At 43.0% G+C, this 27,100-nt stretch overlaps 1 protein-coding gene across 5 annotated transcripts in view; it reads right to left on the bottom strand.

The window, feature by feature from the left end:
- spag9b (sperm associated antigen 9b) overlaps positions 1-27,100 on the bottom strand; it is a 46,014-nt gene that overhangs the window by 14,581 nt on the left and 4,333 nt on the right. For 3 of the 5 annotated variants that reach the window (XM_084077514.1, XM_084077515.1, XM_084077516.1), the window contains exons 2-12: positions 19,407-19,527; positions 15,343-15,413; positions 14,289-14,380; positions 7,394-7,541; positions 4,093-4,179; positions 2,949-3,240; positions 2,735-2,828; positions 2,008-2,132; positions 1,612-1,669; positions 429-581; positions 7-67 (exon numbers count right to left, since the gene is read on the bottom strand). In XM_084077514.1, coding sequence (XP_083933640.1) covers positions 7-67; positions 429-581; positions 1,612-1,669; positions 2,008-2,132; positions 2,735-2,828; positions 2,949-3,240; positions 4,093-4,179; positions 7,394-7,541; positions 14,289-14,380; positions 15,343-15,413; positions 19,407-19,527 — 1,302 coding nt within the window. Of the gene's footprint in view, positions 1-6; positions 68-428; positions 582-1,611; positions 1,670-2,007; positions 2,133-2,734; positions 2,829-2,948; positions 3,241-4,092; positions 4,180-6,274; positions 6,353-7,393; positions 7,542-14,288; positions 14,381-15,342; positions 15,414-19,406; positions 19,528-27,100 lie in introns of those variants that run through there. The other 2 variants (XM_084077517.1, XM_084077518.1) reach the window with 2 other exon arrangements.

The following is a 27,100-nucleotide window of genomic DNA, read 5'->3' as shown; positions in this document are numbered from 1 at the left end:
ACTCACATCGTCTTCATTGTCGCCGGTCTTGACTTTCTGTTTGGTCTCTTCCAGTTCTGCTCGCAGCCTGTGTAAAAAAGCAACATAGATTCAGAGCCGTGAGCAATGAGCATCCACGTGTAACTATGGTGACATTCCACTGGGTGTAAACATTTTCTATGAGATAGACCAGTGATTCTCAACCTTTTCAGGCCATGACCCTCCAAAATAATCATATTTGAACTGGGGACCCACCCCCCCACCCTGATAAGCACTTGGAATGTAGGAGTTGGGGCATTCAATTTATTTTGACTCTGTTCCACAGATGAATATTGTGAAAATAGCAGATCTACAAGCCTCTACAACGCCTAGCATGGCGAGGTGTTGTGAGCTTGTAGATCGGCTATTTTCGACCCACAGGTTGAGAAGCACTGAGATAGACGACTCACTTCTTTAGCTCGTCCTCCATCTCTTTGGTCTTCTCCTCCAGTCTGGTCTTGGCCTGAGTGACGGCTTCCAACTCCCCTCGGAGAACCTCCGTCTCACAGGTCAGCTCGTCGACCCGCGCGATCAGGTCGTTCTTCACCACGTTCAGCGCGTTTCTGAACACAAAAATGCACAGAAACCAATGAGAGAACCGCTTTGAACGACTTCGCTGAACAGAAGGTGGCAGCATTATTCTATAACCGCCACACTAACCCCTCTTATTGTACTGATTCATCAAGTGCAAAAGGAATCGGTATATAATGCCCATGGCCACTGCTAAACCTAACCACTTTCTACCTGGCATCGATATTTTAGGGAAATATTTTCAAAAAATGTCAATAGCTAAAAGTAGATCGGCCTTTTTTACCTTTAAAAATACAATAAACGATCCAAAATTGTAGTGGCGATTAATTATGTCACATCAAACAATTAATCTGTTGATGCCTCATTCATATTAAAAGGTTAATGCTTGCTTTTATTCACGTTGAAAAATCAACCTGGTTTTGAAAAATAATTTGCCATTATTTAACACATTGGGATACGGTTTTGGGAATACAACCACGGCGTGCCAAAACCGTATATATACGTTTTTTGAAGAAACATTTTTTTTTGGAAAAAAAAAAAACATTTTCAAAAAAAAAAAATCATTTTTTTTTTTTCCCTTCACAGCACCAGGAGATATCATTTTCCGAAGATTTAGACTCCAATCCACTTCCTGGTTAACTTATGACTTCAAAAGCCTGTATCTCGGCTCCTAAAAAATGGTTAAAAATCCTGGCACTCAGTGTACTCTGTTTTTAAAAAAACCTGGCACCCCATGTGTTAATAATAATATTCACTTCCTGTGTGGATCTACTCAATAAACAAACAGCAGTTTAAATAGATGCAAATTGATTGCACAAAATAAATGCTCCCGGTGTGGAAGGACGTTAAGGCTTGGGTGGTTAAGCACTATTTAGTAGTGAACAGTGAGAGCTGCTACTCAAGTATTAGTACTGTACGTGTTAGCACTGCAGTTTATCTTTTTATTATTATTAGACGTGACAATCAAGCGTCACAAATTATGATTGTAACCCAATCATAATTTGTGGGACAGCACAACAGTGGGACTGTTGACAACACATTTACATGTGCATTTGTACATACTTGGTCTCGAGAAGCTGAGCATTCTCCTGGATGAGATGTTCCACCTCACGGCCCATACCTAAAATGATTAGAAATACACATGAAAATGTTATCATGCTGCTGCATGTACAGAAAACAATAAACACAGGGGTAAAGTGAAACTCGTGTCAGTCCGCAGACATTTCTGTTCTTACCTAGTAAGCTGTAGTCTGATAGTCATGCATGAGAGACGATGCAAATTAGAGAGGGTTTATAAGACTGATTCATGATATTAGAATCAAATATTCATGTAAACTAATGGTTTAGAACATATTGCCGTCCGACAAAGTATAAAACAGTACTTCAGTGGTTAAAGCTTGAATACTTCAGCCTACTGTATATCTTAACACGAGTCCTGTAAGAGGGAGGACTTCTTACCCAAAAGGTCGGCGCCTTCGTCCATGTCTGCTATGAGGTCATTTCCTTGTGAGGACAGCTCCTCAAACAGGGACTCTGTGTTCCGGTCAAACACCAGGTTCTCCAAGCCTCCTTTAGTTGGTGTACTGGTGGAACGAAAGGAAGAAATACAAAATAAAGAGATGTATTACAGGGGAATTTGAAAGATGAGGGTTTCACTTGAGAGAAAAACGATGAGAATGATCATATAACCAGCCTATAACCAGCCCTTATTTGACCTGGGTGAGTGGAGTGAGAAGGACAGAGAGGGCGATATATAGGTTGTGCCGATTGGTCACCTAGGGATGATACAGCTGCTGACCAATTAAAAAGGTAGGGTAAGTGATATTTTAGTTTTCTGGGTCTATATTCTAATAGTAATCATTGCTACTGTATAGAGTGTTTGGGTAGTCCATACACTCATCAGATTTAAACACAAATGCTGGGTATCAAGCCAAGTTTCTTGAAAGAACCACCACCACACAGATAATGTTTGTTGCATTTTTCATGGAATAGTGAGAAAAGATGGTGGAGTTCAAATGTCTCTTCTCAAGTCCAACCTTCAGCAAGTATCAGTTGGATACCATTGGGAAACAATGTCTGCCCGGGTGATACTTTAAGTACATTTATGACCATAATAACAATGATGCATGACAATGCAAATAATAATGAATAGATAAAGGCGAAAGAGTCAATGATCAGTCTCTACCTGGTTCCTTGGCAGCTACTGAGGTCCATGTCCAGCTCAGGAGTAGACTCAATGATGGCCTGTACCTCTGACTTCTCCAGGTTGTCCATTCCATCTAGCAAGACCAATGAAGAGAGAACATACACAAGTCTGATTCTCTAACTCTTGAATTGACTGTTAAGCCACCACACCTTCATCACAGGCATATTATTCTAATTACAGAACTGAGTGTCACCTGAAAGGGCTGTGGAGTCCTGGCTGCCTCTGCTCTGCTGCCACTCCCGTCCATCTTTCACTACTGAGATGTCCTTGCTGTTCTCTGGCTTCCCATTGCTACGGTCCAGGTTCCTGTTCAGTCCATCCCCTACTTGCTGTTCCTGGGAGGGCCTGTCCTCCGACAACGAGGTGCTGCCACTGCGTGCGTTGGACTTGGACACTCCCCCTTGAGAAGACATGGGAGTCCCACTCCTTGAGAAGCTTCCCCGATTGGACTTGTTGCCTCCTCGGTTTGTGCCGGACATTTCATCCTTAAGTTGGGGAGAAAGACAACAACAGTCAAACGGTTAAAAGTTTGGCCAACTACGAGTTGATGATTACATCAACGTGCGAGATGTGCTCCACCCAAAACAACAAAACACTGTGACAACACTACATGCAACCAAAGGGGTTCGAATCCATTGTGGTACATCCGGTTTGGCCAACACAACTGGGGAAGGAAGCCTACAGGCTGGGGTGGCTGGTGCTGTCAGTGGGGGAGGGGTTGAACGGGAGGCGTAGGACAGAGGTGCTGCGTCCTCCCGGTGGGGTCTCCTCACTGGCAATTGAGCCAGTAGGAGGGTACAACAGCAGTAGCAACAAACATTTGCAGGGATAACTTAATTGGCATAATGACTCAATTGTGAGAAAAAGGGGGTCATAATAATTGGCTACTCTAAAAAAAGATAAAGAAAATATTTAAAAACATCTAATCCATTCTGGTCCAGTATAAACCAGAGCCTTGAATGTAAAAAAAAAAAATATATAGTAGAGCAAAGGTTAACACACACTGTGCCAAATGCAAGAATACAGTATGACTCGAGATTTTGACTTGGAGAAATAATGAGTTCATAACCAGTGCTGTGGAGGACGTATAGATGTAGATGGGCATTAAGTTGACAAGATTACAACACAAAAATAGAAGCCAAACAAGGGTGCAATACAAGAGTAATACAAGAGGTGGCAGTGCAGCCCTTGCATGCGGCTGTCAGGGAGATGTGACCACATCTGTTATTTTTACATACCAGACCGCACTGCAATGTCATGCGATCAACAACACAACTTGTATGGAACATTTAACTAGGATCTGGATGCCAGGGTTATGGTTTCACTTCAACTGCTACCTGCTGCTGTTCAGTCTGCTGACTGACCAAAGTCTCCAGTGAACTTTGACCATCCGCTTTTCCTGGAGAGGCTGATGCAGGCTCCGACTGATTAAAAGAGGTGTGACAATTAAGCCCTGACCTCACAGTGAAGGTCTGTGATTAGCATGAGGCAGTTTTTAAAAGAAAGCAAACAACGTTGACTCATATTATATTGCTACTATTTATGTGTATTCAGAACGTTAATGGCAGTTGTGTGCAACATTTTGGACACCAAACCCTGTAAAGAAATAATAATGATAACAATAATTACAACAAAATGATTAATCCCCAAATAGAAATCTAAGCAATAAAAATAAAACCATGAAGCACCGTAATGAGTAGCCAGCAGTATTTCTGTCTTCCTTTGACAGTGAAGGTGACCATGTCGAGAATGGCCACTGAATGATGAACTAGCAATTTATGGTGCCGGCCGCACACTCTAAGGTTTCATCAGCTAATGGCCGTGGCATGCTGTGCAGAGCCTTCACAAGTGGAACTGAGACACACAATAGGATTACTATGAAGGATTTTACCAAAGCCCTATTCGATGGATGGCGCGCCAAATTTCCAGCGCTGTTTGTTTTGATCCGTTAATACCAGGGACTTCAATTCTATAAATAGTAGTACAGTGTATATCATTTAAGGTCACTATCAAGGTGTGAGTCCTCAGTTTATTTACAGTGCACCCTTCTCCCTGAGACAGGTGCTGCACGTTAAATTATTAACCACATGAACAATAGTGTCTCTATTCTGGGGTGAACACTTGGCCAAAAAAAGAAAGAAAAAAAGGAAGTTCACAAAGCGCTGCAAGGCTCTGGCTATTTTACAGAGAAGAGATTTGGTGTAGAGGGGAAAAAGGAGGGGACAAGTATAGACCCCCTAGGGGATCCCAGACAACTTGTTGCGGTGGTTAAACTCAAAGTCCTGTTACACACACACACACACACACACAGGAGTATTCCTTCTCATACCCTTTCTTCCTATGCTGGCGTCAAGCCTCTGTTGTTGCTATAGTAGCGCTGACCAGCCAATAAGAGCCCCCCCCCCCCCCCACACACACACACACACCCGCCACCAACATAACCGCCAGAGAGTGAGAGGCTGAGAAGAGTGAAACAGGACACACAAACACAGAACTGTGGAGGTGAAAGATGGCGACTGTAACTCTTTGGAGAATGTCAAGTCAGAGGATGCAAGACAATGCTATCCCTGTGTGTCTCTACTGCAGGAGACCAGTCAAACTGTGCTGTGCGTGCGCGCGTGCGTATGTGTGTAGTGTGAGAGATTCACTTTGCACCTCCATTGTGCTACACTAACCCAGGCCCGGTGCTGAAGAAACACATCAAGTAGAAAGCAGGGTGAAATTCACATTAACCAATTAAAACCGGGAAAGCATCCGTGTCATTTTAGATTTGTGCGTTGGCTTAATCAAAAATAGCAGATATACAAGCTCACAGCACGTCACTTTGTGCCGTGCTGCGAGCTTGTACATCTGCTATTTGTAGAATCGGCCTCAGGTCTTAATGGGTTAAGAAATCCTGGATGAGAGATCCAAAAATTAAGATTTAAGACAAACGCTGCCTTGAGCCCATAGAAAGCGATTGTGTTTGCCATTGTGAGATGGCAAAAACACACAATGGCAGGTTGTGTTGATATACAGTACATATCCTCCTATAATTTGCCAATGCTCTGTAGTGGTAGGTAGATAGGTAGGTAGCTAGCTAGGTAGTTACTGTAGGTAGGGTGGTGAGACCATCGCCATGGTTACGGCAGGGCTGCCCAGCTGTGGGATGGCCCCGCAAGCTATGGGGCGAACTGCCTCCCGGGTTGCCAGATCATGTGCGTATATCCCCCCACGGATGAGTCGACTGGGTTGGACTAGTGTAAATAATCTATGAATTCAGTGGTTACTCAAGCCTATCACCTTAACCACTTAAGCCCTACAGCATATAACTTGGTCGCACGGCTAGCGAAAATAGCCAATCTACAAGCTCACAATGCATCGCGGTTCAACACGTTCTGCTTGTAGATCAGCTATTTTTGAACATTTTGAAATCTCTTGCCTATGATGACATGCCAAAAAAAAGGGACGCCAGGCACATTTAGACAGAGCCACACTGTTACCCTGGGTAACATTTGGGTTACCACAGTTCAGACTCACTTTCCCAGTCTTATGATCAGCCACGTGATTCCCAGGCGGATGAACGGCCCAATCGGTAGTCATTTATATTCATGATGGGACCTTGTGCACAGCATGGTTTCCAACGGCAACAATGTGAAGACACTCTGTCCTCACCCACTCCCTCCCTTGTCTCTCCCCTCCATGAACCTAAAGGCAGGTCCCCCGAATGGTACCACTTCCTCAGTGTGGTGGAAAAAAGTACTCACATTTTTTACTTAAGTGAAAGTATCAATACTGCTTTGTAGAAACACTCTGTTACAAGTAAAAGTCTGGTAAGCGAAATTTACTTGAGTAAAAGACAAAGTACAAAGGTATTGGTATCAAAATGGAACCAAAAGTAGAAAGTACTCTTTCTGTTTTCAAATGTAAAAGCAGATATACAAGCTCACAATGCATCGCATTGTGAGCTTGTAGATTGGCTATTTTCAAATGGCCGAAATGTATATAGGGCCTAAGTGGTTAATGTATGTTTTGTAATAATAAAAATCAAAAACTATGTAACAAAAGTTTGGTTAGTGGAGTAAAAGTACAATATTTGCCTCTAGTGGAGTAAAGTAAAAGTACAGAAAATTGGAAATACTCCAGTAAAGTAAAAAATACTTCAAAATTGTACTCAAGTACAGTACTTGAGTAAATGTACTTAGTTACTTTACACCACTGGCAGGCCCCAGAATGGTACCACTTCCTCTCCTCTCTGGGATCCAAGCCACACGCGCACACAAGACTGATTAGCAATTCTGGCCACGCCAATCAATGCTTCCTCTCACTCTGAAGTGAATAGCATTGTACACTTTGCTCTGCCCTCTCTGGCGTTGAGCGTATGTTTTCCAGACGCTGTCTGAAATTAAACTAGCGGTGATGTCACCGACTCAGATCCCTGGGAAAATGCGTGCGTGTGTGAATTCACCCTCCTTATCCAACTGACGGTTTTACGCAACTGTTAACGTTTCCAACTTTACAGGCAGTTACAGCTATCTTTCTAAAAAAAAGGGAATCTGACTTCAAGCCAGGTCTCCTCTGTGCGTGTGTGTGTGTGTGTGTGTGTGTGTGTGTGTGTGTGTGTGTGTGTGTGTGTGTGTGTGTGTGTGTGTGTGTTACCTTGAGGCTTGTGTTACAGCGTGGGTGACTCAGGTCGTTGTATCTCCAGGGTTCTGACGGCGATTCCACACGTTCCCTCTGGAGGTCAGGGGTCATACCATCACTTCCAGGAAGTGGGAACAGACCAATGGAGATGGGGCGATCCTTCCTGGAGGATGAGACACAGAAAAACAACAATGACTAACTGCGAAAGAGAAAAGAAAATTTTAACATTTAAGTATTCTTTTCGTAAGAGAATTGACTGTAGCCTCAAATCACAGCACTGGCACAATTCACAACTAACAGAAATCTGTGATTTATAGCAGACAATATAGAGCGAAATAGGGAGAATACACACTCTGCAAAATAAACTGTTTCTGTTCATTATTGTGTGGATGCGGCAGCCTTTTGCTTAATTTATGCTCCATTGTATGACGGTGTCATGTGCCAAAAATAGCCGAGCTGCAAGCTCACATCGCGTCGCGAATGCGATGCGTTATGAGCTTGTGAATTGGATATTTTCGGCGCACGACACTGTCATTATGACGAAGCAAATTTTGCCTTTTTCCTTTCCACGGTGTGAAAGAAACTCTGAAGACTGATGTATTGAGCGTTAGTGTGAGGTGATGAATGGACATTTTAATGTCTTCTTACATATCAGGTTAAACATCCCCTCTGATCTTACCTCACAGTGAGAGACCCTGCAAGACCAAAGGAATGTCAATATATTATTCTGCTGTAACTTGGGAACTTGGGGAAAGGGAGCATTTACTGGTCTCTAGGGGAGGGGAAATTACATTTTTGCATGCACCCAGCAGATGGCTGCTCAGATGGCTCAGATGAGCACACGTGAGGAAGCTGTTGGGGTTCAGTGTCTTGCTCAGGGACACGTAGACTGGGTGAGCCGAGGGTCGAACCAGCGACCTTCCGATTCACCAACAGCCTCTCTACGCACTCAGCTACGGACGCCTCTAAAGGCAAATTAAACTGCAAGTGACTGACTTTTTTATACATAACACTGTATGTATTAAACAATAGATTGGTAGTGCACATTTTCCCTCAGCCCACATTTTTTCACTGGCTGCAGTGGCTACAGATCAACGACCATAACACAGTTATATGTTGCGGAGGTGCAACCAGACAAACGGCAAGATGAATTTGAGTTGAGACCTCACGAAGAAGTGTTTTGTCAAAGTCTCATTTGGAGATAGCTTAGCACTCATGTGGTGTTCTGATATCAACTGGGTGCCTCATAAGCTCCATTACCTCTACTCTGTTGTTGCCAAAAAATGCAGGGCCATTGGCATCTGCTTCTACAAAGTAAAATCCTCAGTGTTCATTTAACTTTCAGAGTGTTCCATTTGTACACTCTCAGAGTTACAAAAGGATGAATTAACATTGAGGATAATACTGTATTAGAGATTTGTACTGTGATATTTATGTGATTATTATTTTAAAAAAAATGATAGGTCAGCTGAATGACTGGACTTCATGGATGAATCAACAGCACCTGTTGGCTTCATCCAGGTTTAGGACAGTCTCTCTTCGCACACAGTAAAGACTTCGAGACCAATACCAAACTAACTTTCTCTCTCCTAGGCTTGGCCGATTCCAAAATGTTAGACCGCAATAATAAGCTACTTCCACTGAAATATCAAGATTCGTTATTGTAGTCTTTTTTATTATTATTAAATGGTAGATATTGCAATATCACGATATGCTATGATATAATATTCAATATGATCGAAGATCGGACCAAGCCATCACTCATGCACACAAGTGCAAAAAAAAGCAAACAGGTTAACCACGAGCCAATTTCAAACACAGCTTCCCGTCACAGTGGCCCAACGCAGTCAAGGGTACAGTGGATGAGAACAATGCCTGCCATGATGAAAGGAGCAGGCAGCAGGCACTATTGAAACCCAGGACCCAGTAAACAATAGACACACCACCATATTGAGAGAGGCAGAGGTCACATGCAGGGCAGTAATGATGACCAAGGCTGTCTTTTGTTCTAAACTGGAGGAGAGGGTGGCAGGGTTTAAAATCACGCATTCTTATCAGTGACGGTTCCCCATGCTCAGAGAGGGCCTATTTCTAACAAACTAAAAGTACAAACGTATACATCTATATAATAATTCAGAGGGGAGTCCTCAAGAGAAAGCGTTGACTCTAATGCAGCACCAATTCTTTATGGAAGCACGCAACCAAGTGTAAAATCTGCCATTACGACGCCATCAAGGCCTGCCAAAATATTTTTTTGTCGACAAAATCAACTGTAGATTTAGTCCACTAAAATTAAGACTAAACATAAAACTTTTCAGATGACTACAATATGACTAAAACTTAATGACATTTTATTCAAAAGACTAAAACTAAATAAAAATGTTCTCTCAGAATTAACACTTGAGTCAGACAATCACAGATCTCAGCCTGCCCTACTGCTATGTCTGGTGACATCTAAATTCAATTAATGGGCCAAAGCTGGGTGCAAACTATTCTGAGAATAACAGAACCAATGCACAGAAGTCAGGGCGGCCCTTGATATTGGGACCGTAACAGGACTGGCTTTCATAGTAGTAGGCGTAGGTTTATGAGCGCTGCTGGTTTTCTCTGCGGTTCAAGCCCATTCAATGAATTCAGATGTTCGCAAACGTAACAGTAGGCGGAGATCTCTGATTGTCTGGCTACGCGAGACTACCACTGAGACCATGTTTACCAAAAACAGCTCATTTTATCTGAACACTTTCTAAAAACAGAGACATACTGTATGTTAAAGAGGAAATCGAGAGTACATATCAATATCTCACTATTGCAATATTTATCAGGTGTATCACAATAAAATGTGTTGTCATACGTGTGCAGCCCTAGTACATGACAGTTCCCTCAGGTTGTCTAGTCTCTCCGCCTCTCTTAACATTGTCTCTCTCCACTGACCCACTTATAAGCCTACACAGACTCATACAGTGTCTCGTGTCTGACTACAGCACCCAGTCTCTGAATGGTCATAACAGTGACTGCATGGTTACCACTCTGGCACAATGGAGATGGAGAATGCAGACATGTGAGGAGCAGAACGATGAAATCTAATGCATTGTGTGTGGAGATGATGCACTGGTTTAAGCCCATTCAAAACGTGTGTCCCTATATTGGACATGTCATTAGAGAAATTTCAAATCTCACACACACACACACACACACACACACACACACACACGCACATGGCTGTACCTGCTGGGTCTTGGTAAAGCAGGCAAGGAGGGCAGGGCAGGTAAGCCTCCGGTAGAGACGGAGTAGTGAACTAGCAGCAGCACGGACAGAGAGACCAGCACAGCAGAGTTGATGACTACTGCTCCCCCCACGAAGCCAAAAACAAACAGGAGCATACACCCGGGGCTCATGGCCCCCCCAGATCACGGCCCAGCACCCCGCCAGGGACCAGGGGTACAGCCAGGGGGTGGGGGGAGGGGGGCGGGGCAGGGTGGGGAACTTGAGAGCAGAAGAAGATGAGGCAGACAGGTCTGCCGTCCGGTCTCTCAAAAAATCATAACTTCCTGGTTATGGTGGAGAGAGAGGAGAGATCATCTCCGCAGATGCATGCGTGCTGCCGTCCACGAGAGTCCGACCGCAGCAACACTCTTTCCTATGTCCTGTATATCTGTCTAAGCGGGAGTCAAGTACCAACGCAGCTGAGCACCGGCAGAAAATACTGTGAAAAGCTCAGGCGGAAAGAGAGAGAGCGAGTAGCACTGAGGCAGGGGGCAGAAAAGTGATCTCGCACCACGCAGCAACCACAATAACGGTAATCCTCACTCCCCCTCCCTCCCCATCAGCCGCGATAGAGACAGTAGCAGCAGCACAGTCTACTGTAACAGGGGCCTGAGAGAGGCTGTACAGTAGCAGAAACACAGGCTGGTGTGCTTCGCCAGAGAGAGAGAGAGAGAGAGAGAGAGAGAGAGAGAGAGAGAGAGAGAGAGAGAGAGAGAGAGAGAGAGAGAGAGAGAGAGAGAGAGAGAGAGAGAGAGAGAGAGAGAGAGAGAGAGAGAGAGAGAGAGAGAGAGAGAGAGAGAGAGAGAGAGAGAGAGAGAGAGAGAGAGAGAGAGAGAGAGAGAGAGAGAGAGAGAGAGAGAGAGAGAGAGAGAGAGAGAGAGAGAGAGAGAGAGAGAGAGATTGTAGAAGAGCTACTGGCTATGCAGCAGCCACTGGCTTCCTCTCCTCTCCTCCCCTCCCCTCTCCTAGTATCCTTCCTTCAGCAGGTGATCCTTTTCATATTTCTGCCTTCCTCGGCTGAGCTGCGAACTCACTCCGTCACCGACTAGTCTAGAATCCTTTCCGTCGCTCTCCCCCTCTCTCTGCGGGGCACCCCCAACCCTCACGCACCCTCCTCTCTCAGATGCTGAGGCAGCTTGTTCCATATGCCCCCTCTCAGCCTGTAGCTTATTGGCTGTGAATGGTTGAGAGTGAGTGGGGGACAAGAACAGTGGGAACTGGCAGCGCGTCTCATTAACTGAAGGAATAGTCTAATTGTGCTCTCCTCTTTAAACTGTAGTAACATGCTGTACTTGTTGGGCTCAGGGCTAACACACACACACACACACACACACACACACACACACGACCAGAGAGAGAGAGCTGGCTGAATGGTGCAAAGTTATAATGGACTTTTAAATTTAAACGCATAGCAAGCAGCAGACCAAGCAAGGCTGTCTGGGGTACATGTAGTCTATATAGACTTGGTTCACCAATATGTGCATGTGTGTATGGTCAATGAGAAGCAGAAGCTTTCATTGCAAAACCGTCTTTCATCAATTGTGTCGGTTACATGGCCGTTCTCATACATTTGTCTCCTCAATGGGTTGGTATATCGATCTGAAATCGATTGAAGATCTTAAACTTTTCCCAAATGCATGCTGTTTATAAGCATTTTCCCCATGGGTTATGGGGTCTGGTAGTCGTGGCCGTTGCGTTGCGTACACTGCACGCATAGCCAGGAGTGGAACAGTTTTCATCATTATCGGAATCTGCATTTTGACTGACATGCTTGCCAATTTCTTTATAGGTGCCTTTTAAGTGATGCATGCACCCTGCATCTGACGCAGCAGCCACTCTGGAAGGTAGAGATTTGTAGTCTGGCTCGTTGTCGTGCCTGCAGCATTATTGGATTGGTTGAAATGTGAACAAGCAAATATCCAATCAACGCTCTGGGAGATTTGTGGAAAATTCCCAGGCTCCAGTACAGAAGCATACTTAGTCACTAAGCAGAACAAAGGCTGTTTTCCCTAAGTAAGAAGAGCATACTAATTAAGTTGTGTAACCCTCCCAGTTGTCAAAAAGATTAATACGGTTACAAAACACAAAGGGAATGTAATTTCTCTCATTCACTAAGCATCCTTGGGTCTTTTGAAAGGCGCTATATAAGTTATTATTATTCCCTATCTCATGCACTCTTTTTCCCTCTCCCTCTCTCACATACACACTATATCACAACTGTTGTCTGATTTTATAAATTTACAACATAGAATATGCACTTATTTCACTGTACTGTAGCAGACTGCAGTCACAGGCACTCTGGTACATTTTCTCAAAATACCAGCAGATCGCTCTTGATGGAGCACATAAGCAAGCATTGGTGCACAACTTTGTCTTCAGCTATATAACATTTTGCAGATTAACAGCAGATAAACAGGTACAGGTACATGCAGTTGACCTGTTAAACATAACTAGGTGAACAACTGTATCAAATGTAATTTGTGATTGTACTGTAATTACCGTATGTGCAAATTGTTGCCCTGCGTGTGCGTGTGTGTGTGTGTGTGTGTGTGTGTGTGTGTGTGTGTGTGTGTGTGTGTGTGTGTGTGTGTGTGTTCGTGTTCATTTATTAATTTGTTTCTGTTGCTGTTGGACTTAACCCTAACCTTACTGAAAACATTTAACACACATTAATCAGTTATCGATCTCTTCTATTACTAATAATTGATATCAGTCTCTGACCCGATATCAAAATGTATTGGTCAACCCCTAGTCCACACCATAACATCTGTCCCACTGCATCCCAGCATCCAGTGTAAAATGGACCTGTAAACCCAGATTTATACATAAATCAGGTTTGACGGTCCATTTTTACAGTGTAGAGACTCTTCTGTTACAGTACAAACACCTTTCTATTCTCATAAAGTACTCCTTTCTCACTGTAAACATGCCATATGCATGTCCTTTTCCTGCCAACATCTCCGGATTTACGTACACCGTATATACAAAGCTATATGTGTGTTTAACTTCCTCTCTTTCTTCCATCCTTCCCACCACTCTACATTTGATCTGACAGACAGGTCTCTGACCTACTTCTGCAAAGCTCGCCTGTAGGGAGCAGAGTATGTGGAGGAGTGAGTGGAGGGCCCTTTTGGTTACGTTTGTACACTCTCTGCGTTACAAGTGGATTCATTAATACTGAGGATTTTACTGTATACCGCCCACACAAACAAATACATAGACTGCATGTCAATAGCAACCTGCATGAACTGATGATACGCACAAGCTAACAATTATGATCCAGTTATTTCATCCCCAAGTCACAGTCACAACAACCTCATGGGTGATCCAACGTCACGTGAGCACTCCCTCACTGAGACAATAATTGTGGAAATGACATGAGACATGATTTAAGACATGAGACATTATCTTTTCCCAGGCAGATCGCAGGGCATACAGTACTGGGCAGCATCCTCCAGTTGAACCAAACGTTTCCCACATTGATGAATGATAAGAACGATTAATTATTTCTTTTAACACCCGGGCACACTACAGCCCTTGCAGGAAATCAATTTATGTTGTGTTACGCCGATTTGCTGAGCCACAATATGAGAAAACACAGTATGAATGAAAGCAGAGCTTGGAGTTTTGGTTCGGGTTATCTCACCGTTTACTGGGTGCGTTGGAGTCCGAGGTCTCTGCTGCTATCGTCTGTTGGTGTTTGGTTCGTTCCAGGTGTTCCATGTAGCTGTGGATCATCTGGACAGCACATAAAACACAATAAATGAAAGGATTAACCAATTTCCTTGCTGGTGCATACACTATCAATAGAATTTGGATTGCACTAAGCGGTAGACTGTTCACTGCCCAAGGCCCCTTTTGCATGTAATATCTACAATATTTCATTTTATTTGACTCTCCTGTGAGCCCTTCCACTCCCCTAAAGTTAAAGGGGACTTTTTCCAAGCAAGACTTTTTAGGGCCTAAGCTGTCTTCTGTAATAGATCGATCATGGATGCATTTGCATGGGGAAAAGTTATGACAGTGAAGGACAAACAATTTTACATCAGGCCATTAGTCATCACATACACTACAGTATTCACTGCCTTGTGTCTGTGCACAGCTGCGACAGTCAGGCAGGCACAAAATATGGTAATTTGGTCATTTTTGCTGACAGTGTGTAGGTGGCAGGTTTTTAATTAAGGCCTCTATACTGTATATACTGTATATAGATCAGCTGTTGTCTACAGAGGCCTGAGCGGCTTGTTCTGGCATCTGTTTGTGATGCATTATAGATGACAGACAGGAACTTCAGCAAGGCCAAATACTCAGCAGACAACATGTTTAAATCCCCCTCCGGTATTGATTCCAGAGGCACCATAGACCATTTTTGACAAGTAAGGGCATTTTTGAGCATGAAGTTACAACAGTATTTGGCTGAAAGTTATGTAACATTATACCTGCTGTCAAGCCCACTTTTAATCAACCACCATAGTCATTGCTAAGGCATGATGTATGCTTAACTGTCTCTTGTAACTCTTTTCTATTCCTTTCATTTCATTGTAATTTGTTGCTAAGAGATGAAAACACCGACATTTCCTGTGTTGTACATCACTGCAGGAATATCAGGTGACCAGGTTTAGTATACATACAAGAATGCACACACCACAGCACCAACATATATACACCCACACACACACTTTGCTCGTGGTTCAGCGTACCTCTGTGTGCCTTTGATGAAGGGCATTGTATTCCTTCTTGAGCTCCGCTTCCCTCTCCTCCAGTCTGCTAACTGTAAATGGGAGAGAAAAAGAAAATCAAGGAATTTCAATTAGTCTTCAAGTGATAAAACAGTAATTTCAATTAGTCTTCAAGTGATAAAACAGTAAGCTTGCTGAATAAAAAAAAGCTTCTGTGCCAAGAGAACATATTATCGTGCTCCAAAGCAAACTTCATGTTTATAGAAGAATAGACTGCAAGACTGCAGTGAGATTTCAAAAGTTTTTTTTTACAAGAAAGGATCAAAGCATTCTTACAATTTTCAGTTCAGGAATTTACTGACGCACCATACATCTTTCAAATCCCTGGTAGCCCATAGTCTAAAAAAAAAGAGCATCCATTTACGAATGAATTTGTAACAACATGTCAGAGCCACAAGGGGTCCTCAGTGGACCAGGAAAGCTCTCCCCATCTTTCCCCAGAAAGGCTGATTTGTTTGGAGACAGACAGCCCTTTTTGTCAGCTAGTCCATCCATTAAATCACAATCCTACTATAGTCAGTGATACGGTTTCAGCTGAGGCCAAATACCACAACCACTCGACTGAATTCTTCATCATAAGCTGCCTTCCTGGTCGTCATCCCCTGCAGTCTTGCATCACTGACCATCTACTGTGGTTATGTAGTACTGCAAATGTATCAGATGTACACTCCCAGTAAATACATGTAATATATACTCTCCTGTAACAACTATGCCTAAACCTTTACAGTAGAACAGTAAAAAAACACAAACACCAACATTCCAGTGTTTTTTTGCTATAAAAAGGAAAAGCCAGGCAAGTGTATTTGTATAGCACAAGGCAATTAAAAGTGTGTTACATGAGGCATAGAAAGGCATTTAAAGATAAATCAATAAATAAAACAGAAATAAAACAAATAGCATAAAAGTAGAAAGACCATAGTGCAATTATACTGTGCATGTAGTTTTAGTATGTCAAGTTGCACACTATCCTTAATAAATAAGTATTGTATTGTGTAAGAGCATTTATCCTTCTGTTCAGCCACCACAAGTAGTAAGTACAATGATGTCATCATTAATGTTTTCCTTTAAAAAAACAAAAACAAAGTACCATTCTCATACCATATTTTGGCTCCCTTAACCCATATGTGTGCCCCAGACACCATACATTCCCTGAATGTAGAGTACGAAAATGTTACCTGGATGTAACAGTGTCCTGTTTTTGGAAAGTGACACAATTACCACCAAATTACCATTGTATACACACATTACATACAGATCCTAAACAAAACAACCACAGACTTATCTATGGAGTAACCGTCTGTCTCAGGAATATATATCCCACAGCTTAGCTATTCCATTGTGGCTGTTGGCTGACATTGACCGTTTCGTTTGTAGTCAAAACAACCCTACAATCTTTGTGCGTGTGTGCGCGCTCAACTGGCAGCCAAACAATGTCACGATCACACAGAGGCGGAGATTGAAGCACTAAAACGTCCCATCTGCTCAGTTACGACGGCTATGCGCCAAGCCCCAGTCAAGAGTTCACACAGCAAACTGAGTTACCCCACCTTCTAAAGTTAACACTTTGCCCTCCTGGTTTGTAAGTTTACCTTGTTGCACATGCACTGTACAAAACAGTTCTCTTCGCTGGGATTAACACGAAACTAGCTGAGAAGCTGGAGTTTTTTTTGTTTAAACCTACGCAATTAATGGAGATGGGGAATTCAGGGCGACAGCTTCAGAGTGAGGTGTGAGGGGTGATCTGTGTCATTATGAGAAGACTGATAAGAGGAACTAGAGATTAAAGAATAGACAGAAATAACCTACAGCAGATAAACAGATGCTTGGAATTTACAGGGAAGTGAAAGTAGAAAGTAAAATAAAATACATTCTGGAATAAGTGTTCCTTTAATATTTGAGTGAATGGTCGGAAAATAACTGGTAAATAAGTTCACTGTTGAGTTTGTGTCACCTTTTTTTGTCTAGTATGCACTCTTGCTTTGTAATAGCAACAAATAATGTTTCCGCAACATTCAACATTTTTTACTTAATTTAGAACAACCTGGCATGGCATCAGATTAAGCACACTGTGGCTGTTCATGAAGAGTGCGGATGCCAGCAGTTCTGATTCTGGCATGCAGGAGCATGGCAGGAAACGTATATAAATCAAACTGCTGGAGGGATAGATTAATGCAAATAGGAAGATGAGACCTGTGTGAACATCATGTGGGGTTTGCTTACTGACATCCCGTGAAACACAAGTCATCCTCTGTGTCACAATTGCTCAAGACTTTAGCCAAAATACAATATTTCTCAGACCTAACAACCTTGCAAAAAGTCAAAAACATTTTCATCGGCCATGTCAGAAATCTAAATTTGAATGGAGTGTCACTGATAATAAAAACTGAACCATTACAGTAGCTCAATAAACTCAGCAAAAGCAAAAGTTTCAATGCATAAATAAATCAAACAATTAAATAAAAAGGCACATTAATCAATACACACAATCAATGAAACAGACTCACTAACACAAACACAGAGTTCAGGTGTTAGTTGACCTTGCATTCTGCAGCTTGGCCTCATACTATAAGTGACAGATTAGGCTTTTCTAGCAAGGTGTCACTAAAACTCTCCATGTGACACACAGGGCTCTATTTTGACAGCAGAACTGGCGCATGGTCTTAACTTGTAGCACTGTCTGTGGGGGTGTGTTCAGCACAATGGTCCTATCTAGAGGACAGTCAAATGTACGCAGGGCGCCCTGTGCTACTGGCCCTGAATTAGTCATGGGTGTGTTTTGGACGTTAGATTTATAAAAAACAATCAGTGTCGGGCGGGTGCCCTCATATTTAAGAACAAGGTTGTGCCCACCTTGAGGTGTAGTGCTAAGCAATCACCTGAAAATATTTTTTGTTTATAAAAGGAGAGACGGGGAGACCCCTGTTACTGAACTAACACTAGCAATGAGTACTATCAGGATATAAAGCTTTTTAACAAAAACAACTTTATCACTATCATCAAGAAAATATCACATACAGCACCTTTAATGGGTGTTTAATAATGGGCAACCTTAATCAAACCACAAGTCTGTGCAAAGACACCAAAGTGGTACAATAATATGGGTTAGACCATCTTAAGAAGAGACAGCTGGTACGGTACAGTATACTGAAGTAGCAAAGAGTAAACATTTTCTTCGGTTAGGGTTAGTATCGGCCCAAAAGTCTAGATCGGAGAACCCCTAGTCAAACTCAAAAGGCATCACCAGCTTTTTCCATACTTTAGTTATCGTAACAGCCTACTTTACTTTGACGTCAAAAAGTGCTAAATACATACAGGTTGGCAGGTCTGTACTCTGATTCAATCACTCCAAAGGGTTTGAGTCGCTTTCAAAACAACATCAAAAACACACAACAGTGAATTTCTCACACTTCCAATCAAAAGCAAGTCGCTTCAAAAGCCAGCGTTCAACCGGGACTTTATTTGAATTCAAAACAAGTTTAAATCACTTGGTTTAATACCTGGCCTTGGACTGGAATATCCACATGCACTGTATGTCATTATAGCTTATATGGCTCGGCTTAGTTGAGGAACAGTTGGAGTAAACAAGAGAAGCTGGTCTTTTACATAATGTTAATAATGGTCTTTATTCATTAGCAACAGCCAAGTCCATCTGTCCTGAGGCACATCAGGCTAACTAACAGTCACAAGACCTGCTAACAGCCAGGGTGTCGCTGTGTGTGTGTGTGTGTGTGTGTGTGTGTGTGTGTGTGTGTGTGTGTGTGTGTGTGTGTGTGTGTGTGTGTGTGTGTCAGATTACTTTATTTATCCCAAGAGGGGCAATTCGTCTGCAACCCACCCAGGCCACACACACACACAACACAAAAGATTCACAACGGGTCAACATACCGAGGTCAACACAAGGTGAAGATAATTGTAGATCAGACTGTTGGAGAGGATAAACCCGCAGTGATAAAGATAACCCTACTGTATATATTGGTTTATCACAGAGCCAGGGAGAGAGTATGTTTAGCGAGTGTGGGACTTACTCTGGTCTAGAGAATTCTTGGTTTTAAGCTCCAGTTGGCGTGTGTGAGACTCCAAAATCACCAATCGACACTGGAGCTCCTTCTTCTCCCCCTCTTGGGAGTCCTCAAACGCCATATACCTCTGCAGAGAAGAGCGAGATGAAACACAAGAATCAAAAATAACTCTTATTTGTTATTGTTAGTGCACTTTATTTGGGCTCAGTGTCTGTCATTAGTGCTGAGAGAGAGAGAGAGAGAGATTGACTGATGATTTGTTGGTGACTGTTATGAATTTTGATTATGGGACTGACCTTTATCTGAGTAATCTCTCAAGAACAGATTCAGAGCTACGCTACTGAATATATATGTTTATTCAACATTTTAGTTTTTTTCGTTTTTTCCACAAGGGGGGGGGGGCTAGCGCAGCCCTGGAATCACCCATGAACACTCTAAGAAGTAAGGGACAGATGGATCACCGTCCCAAAAAACCTTGCTCCCATCCACTTCCATTCTATCTCCTTGCTAAAAACCTCTGTATCTCCTTAACCTTCTACAGTGGGCAAAACGACTCCCGTTCGATCCGAGATTACTCCGCCATGGTGACTCGCGTGAGACATGTTGTTGTTCCAGGCTTTAGCCAGGACCATCGCGCAACCTACACGCATGCATTTTTTTTCATGGATCGCTCGTCGTGGAGTCTACAGATTTAAACAGCACTACGCAGCGCAACGGTGAGCACCCAATGTGTTAAGGGACCACATGGTTGGTCAACCGAAATCACAACGGTGACCGAAACAAGAAGAATCTGAAACATGAATGAGGCGGGTTCATTGGGTCAGATGGGTCCTCTTTGACCACTGGCACCTGTTAGCCAACACCGGTCTGACACCGGCCTTGTTTTCAGTGGTTATTTACCACAACTAACTAACACAGCATCCACCCACTCAGACTACTGTGAATGTGAGGGAGAGAGAAAAGGAGACAGAAAGAGCGGTAAAGCAAGAGAATGAGAGAGAGAGAGGGGGGGGGGGGGAGACCCGGTGTTGACACCACTGGAAAAGTGACATGGCATATCTGTCCTCAGCTCCATTGTAAGTGTAATTTAACCTCTCTACACAACAGGTGCGCAGTGGCAGTCTATTGTCACTCTCACATGAAAAGCCATGCTCTGTGTGTGTGCGTCTGCTCCTTCACAGTTATGTCTGTGCATCTTTCAGTGCCTGCTGGGGCAATAACACAGTAAACGATTCCACTCTCTATGTACCGTGGCCACACCCACACCCACACCCACCCACCTGTTACAGTTAATAACACATTCAAGGTTTGATTTGATTATCGTGGCTTTGTCCACTTCACGCTATTGTCTGTGAACTGTGTGACTGGTGTGTTGATTTTGTGTGTGTGTGTGTGTGTGTGTGTGTGTGTGTGTGTGTGTGTGTGTGTGTGTGTGTGTGTGTGTGTGTGTGTGTGTGTGTGTGTGTGTGTTTTAATAGAAAGTACAACTTGGCTTAGCTATTAATGGATTAGCTACAGCAAAATGAGGCCACGTTCTCAATGCCATGTCATAAACAGAAACTAAGTGAATTGTCATAACTCTGTTAAGGAGTGTCACCCAGCAACTTCTGTTTTGATAAGAGTAACTTGTTCTTTTTTTTAGGGAGGGGGTGATTGTGACAATGACGGGTTTCCTCGAAAAAAACAACTTGACACTGAGACCAGCAGCCATGGCTCATAGCCTAATGGTTAATTCATACATTTTTGTACAGCCGTGTCGTTCGCCAATAACGGATAACTGACAAGTGGAAGAAAGTGACTTGTATACAAGCGACTCAGTTGTACGACCAGCTATGCCTGGTCGTCTGAATCAGTGGGACTCATACTGTGGGACTCCGAATGATATAACATGGTTTATCCGTGCAGAGAGACGATATACACCCCCGCCCCCCTCCCATCTTCACAGTCAAGTCAGGTGTTTTAACAAGGGCAGAGAGTGTGGTTTCACTTTCGGCACAAGGTCTTGTGAGCCGAGTTCCCAATGGGCAGCCCACAGGTAGAGGGGATGAAAGTCATCTGCAAATGCTGAGGAATCACCTGAGTCCCCTGCCCTGCTTGAGGCCTTGTGGGAAAACAAGCAGGCTATTCTTTACTCGGATGTCAGCTGAAAAGTGTTTGTGGTGGTATCTTAGATGTCTTTGTGAAGAATCGCTACAAATAGTCTGTTGTTGTTGGTTTGACCTGAAGATTTAGTGTATGAAGACAATCCACCTTACATCTTAGAAGTATTAGAATTTAGAAGAAAAAAGACCCCATTACCTGAATATAACAAAGCAAGAAATTAGGTTACCTTAGAGCAGCGGATCCAACCATTTGTGGATCAGGGCCCAATTGAAAATCTTGAAAGCGTTTGTGGCTCACCCATCTGACCACTTAACATGGCAGCCGATCACTGCAATCTCAGAGCATGTCTATTTTAACAATCAATCAATTGATTGCATTCCAGCTTAAGTTCCTATTTATCAGTATAACATAACACATTTTTAATAAAAAAAAATATATATCATGACTTTTTTTTTACAACTTTGACTTTTTACATTTTTATATTTGTGTTATATTTTCATTAAAATCTTAGTTTTTTGATAATGATTTGGCGGTCCACTTGCAGTCTTCTGGGCGCTGACCAATTCTGTAGGCGGAGTGCCATGGCTGAACTGGTCTCATTACTGCCAACCTTTTTCCAAAGCATACCATGGAGATAGGCAAACGCTAAATATCATTACATGTTATCGTTGCATTTCGGCAAACACTAAATATCATTACATGTTATCGTTGCATTTCGGACTATTCAACTAACAAAGAGCCAACTCACTAATTACTGAAGAAGTCGACTATGAGGGCTCAGTTAGTGTCAGTCCTAGTTGCAGGTTATATACATCAAGCTAAATTCATCAAGCTACAAGTCTAGCCTCCATGACTATGGAGACAAACGCAAAATGTAACAATGAAGCCATTAACGTGCGTGTGTGTGTGTGTGTGTGTGTGTGTGTGTGTGTGTGTGTGTGTGTGGGTGTGCGCTTGCGCTTTTGGGGGAGGTTGGATCATGTTGAGAGACTTAAGCAGGGTTTGGTTGGGTGTGGGAAGGCCAAGGAGACATCCTAGCAGTGGACCCGCATGCTCCCGGTAAATCTACTAAGAGCATTAACATAGCACTGGACTAGACAACAGTAGGCTGGGTTTGTAGGGGGGGCTACACCATCATAATCTGTACATTGCAACATACTGAATGCACAAAACACATTGTCTAGTGCAAAAGCAGTAAACCTTTAAACAAACGACAGGCCAGGCAAACACAATAGGCAAAATGCTAACTTAAATGCGAAATCTTTAAACACAAGCTACATGTTTGATATCAGCACTACCAATTAAATTATTTATGAAATATCAGTTGGGGACTACGAGGTTTAGCTAGCCTGGCATTTCACTCCAGTCCAGCAGGTTCATCTGGTTTCCTAGTTGACAGCAATGCTGGGCATGGGCAACATGAATTCAAAATTATACACAATATTCACGAATCAGAAATCCATGAATTTTCTCAAAATGTTTTTTTTTTTTCTAAACGCATCCCGTCCCGAGATCTACGCCTTTTCCCTTTACCTACTAACATCAGTAAATAGAGAGAATTGTAGTGGAAATAAAAGACTACTAGGAAAGTACACTCCTCTGAGCACAAGTCTCCACCGGGACAGGTTGCCTACCCAGGGCCCAACAAATGTTGGAATTCAGTCATAGCCAATCGGAATGAAATATGAAAAATCTGACTGATACATCTTGATCACATCCAGAGATAATGTGTACTGATTTGTGTGAGTTGTGGACAGATATACTGGGTGTACAATCTGTACATAAAAAGAACATCAAAACAAGTGTAAGGATATGTAAATATTGTAAACTGAAATGAACAATTAACTAATTGCAATAAAAGTATTAAAAAAGTTATAGGCCAAAACATGAAGCAGCCCGTTATAACACTACCATGAGGCTGATTTTAATAATTTGGGGCAGATGTTCTTGGCCTACTGAGAGTGTGCATGTAAAGTTCAATGCTGATCAGTCAAACAGTGCCGGAGATTATCAGTTCACAGACGGACACAAGCATGGACAGACGGACGGACAGACAGGAGTTAAAGTCTCTGGCCTTCGGCTGGGCGGACTGGCGGAGGCAAGTAATTATGAAGGTTTATTCTATAAGTGACTCAGCCCAAGACTCGTTTCCCATATACATGTGCACATAAACCTAGAGATTATTAAAGCCTGAGTTATACTTGGTTGGGCGTTGTGTCGTGCACCGAAAATAGCCAATCTACAAGTTCACAAGGCGTCATGCCGAGACGCATTGTGAGCTTGTAGAACTGCTACCAAGTATAAATCATGCGTTAGCCCTCTATAGCCTAAACCTTAACATCTGACACAAAGGCACACACACACACAGCTGCTTATCATATGACGCAGGCTGGAGGTTGTGCATATGACAGTGCTCCAGAGAACGAGTGTTCCTCCGTTTTTTTGCGTTCTCTCTGCGATCTTCTTCCCCCGGCTCCCCAATGTATAATGGTCCCTTTGTCCCTCCCTAAGCACATGCACACAGACACACATGCGGCATGTGGCTCCAGCACAAGCGCATGTGCACCCACACACACATCCACTGTATGGGCACTCAATTGACAGAGAGCCTGATGAACTGTGCTCAGTCTTCAGTAGGCTGGCTGGATATTACTGGGGCATCTGGAAACTGTTGTCTGGAGTGGACGACCGGTCCAGCAGCAGGGTTGGGATCCTTTAGGATTTTAATGATTCTGATTCCTTAACGATTCCCTCTTAACGGTTCCCTTTAACAATTCCTATATGGGGTTCCAAATGGACCCTTACAGGTCTGTAACTCTTAAGAGTGTACAAATGGAACCAAATGGACCCGTTATGGTGGTCCTTGAAATTAAAACATCCACATATACCAGCTCTGATAGTGTGATAAGCCGGTTCCGCAAACGGTTCCAAATGTGATGGAACCGATTCCGGTTCCTCAATGCTGAGTCCGGTTCCAGATCCCAACCCTATCCAGGGTCAGGTTAAATGCTATGAAAGAAGAATGAACATTCATGTTCCACACAACAAACTCCAGTAGTTTATTGTTTATTTATTTATTTTGGGGAGTGGGTAATTCATAATTAAGGTTGACATGTGACATGGTTAGTATGAATGTAGTCTTGTGTAGCCAGACGATAAGAGGCCTCTGCCTACTGCTACGTCTGGTGACATCTACATTCAATGAATGGGATATACTACTGGGTATCCGGTATTTGGACATTTTAAAAACAACCTCATCACACACTAATCAATAGAAAGAATTTGGTGCAGTCCTTCATATTGGTGCAATATTACGATTGGTTTTCAAAAAGTTCGTTAGCGTAGGTTTGTTAGCGCTACTTTTCTAAGCCATTCAAATCCATATTGACACACACACACACACACACACACACACACACACAATGTGAATGAATGATATGCCAGTCAATTCAACTTTTTGGAATTGAAACTATTTTGTGTCACTCGCATCGAAATTTTTTTTTTTCGTTATTTTCATCAAACATGTCACTGAAACATAAATCAGGCTAAATGCAGTCAGAAATATCAAACATCAAACTGAAAAATCCAACATGAACTTGAACCAGAGGCTGTAATGAAGACTTGTCAGTCGAACATTAACTTGACGCATTTACCCACTTAAGCGTAATATACACTTTCATTGATCGGGGTCGCCAGGGGTCTATCCTTCCTCGGCCCACTACATTTTTTTTCTACACAAAATGTCACGTTGTGAACTTGTAGATCTGCTATTCCGCCGAACGTTCGACTATTATGCGCAGGGATAGGGATGCTAGGGTTCATGTGGTTAATTGCACGTTGGTTGCTAAAGATGCTACCTTACGCATAGCATATTGTTTTTTATATTCTCTCTATGCCAGCCAGACACAAGCGTTGATGAAGTGCTGACCACGGCAGATTATAATGTTGAGAAGGAGGAGGCCGCACAACAACGTTTCAACAAGATAGTCTTCCTCAGCCAGGGTCTTCCTCAGGGTCTCTATGCCAGCCAGACCAAAACAGTCATCAACTCAATAGCCAATTCCCTTTCAAAAACGTGTTAGCATCCAGTGCTCAGTATCAACCATCTGCCATTCTGCTTTCTCTTCCTTAGACTCCACCTTAGTTAGTCTCCTTGTATTATTTATGACCAGGATCAGTGGCAGGTGTCTTTTCTAAGGAGATCTCTTACATCATAACATTGTGTGAGATCATGCTGCCGCGCAATGAGGCGAGGACACTTTGGTCCAGGAGGAGCCAAAAGGAACTAAGGGAAGGGCTGATTTCCCAACAATTTCCTGCCCTGCCCGTTTCCTTTCCTTTACTAGTGAGTCGAACTAAAAGGAAGAGAAATTCCTTTGGGTTTGTAGGGTGGGAAAATGGAACTTCGCTAATTCAATTTGTTTGTCTGGTGAAATTAATCTGCCACTTTGCTCGAGAGTGTGACTTGTTGTCACCCAAATGAGCAGCTTAGTAACGGAGACCATGCTAAGGATTTCCACTCTCCCACATAATAAAGAGGCAATTGTTCTGTCGACTGCAAACTTTGCAATCCATCAGCCTGCAACAATATTTCTCGTGTCGTGATACTTGTGACGTTCCAGTGTGAAATGGCTCCAAGGAAAGCCAACTATCACTACCTTAGTCATAGCTGCTGGTCAGCGGGTCACACATTACTGTGGCCATGTTACTATGCAGTCAAACAGGATGGTGAGATATGAAGAGAATTTGAGTGATTTTGTGTGTGTGTGTGTGTGTGTGTGTGTGTGTATGCGTGAGTGACTGCGCGTGTGTCCTAAAGTAAATCACGGGGCTCAACTTTTGCTAGGCATGTCCTCAACCACAGACAAAAGTCAGTATATTTGCCTATAAAGTACTACTGTCATAACAGACATCAGAGAAAGGTTGTTAATCTTTAACAAGGGCTGACATCCACCTAGATGTCATTGGGCTCTTAGTTGACTAGGTTGTGTTAGCTGAATCGTCCCTTTTTTCTATTTTCCTGCACAGTGCTGTAGTTAAAGGAAAAATGTCTCAGCCCCATTAGTCTTGCGCGCAATTCCCAGGTCACGATAAGCCCATAACATATCAGAGGCGCTGTAAACAGATGGGAGATGATGGAATTCAGTGGTTTAGTACCTCAACGTCATAATAACCAAGCTAGTAGGTGTGGTTGTGGTAGTCTGGTGCGTGCATGTCAAGTTGTCAATATAATCAACAGCCTTACAGTTATCCATGTAATTTGCAATAGGAAAAAAAATCCCAAAGACAGGCTATTGACTGAGGAGAGAACAATCTTGTGTCTCATGTCCACACATGCATACATGTCATGAGCACAGCCGAAGGCAGGGACAGAGCGCTAAGCAGGCATGTTGTCAGTAGTCACGACAACCTGACGCAGGTCACATTTAATAGAGATCCACCAAGTCTGACAGTTCCGTACATATTGTATGAACTCGGGGCGCCCCAGTGGCTCACCTCAGGTGAGCCTTAATGGTAAGCACTCTACTAGAGCGCACTCAGTCCTTGCTCGGTCAGCCGGGGTTCGAATCCGACTAGAGCCCATTTCCTGCATGTCA

This window comes from Gymnoscopelus microlampas (assembly GCF_963454915.1).
Source record: "Gymnoscopelus microlampas genome assembly, chromosome: 14".
NCBI classification, from domain to species: Eukaryota; Metazoa; Chordata; class Actinopteri; order Myctophiformes; family Myctophidae; genus Gymnoscopelus; species Gymnoscopelus microlampas.
Note: the sequence above shows the minus strand (reverse complement) of the source record. Positions and strands in the feature narration are given on the sequence as shown.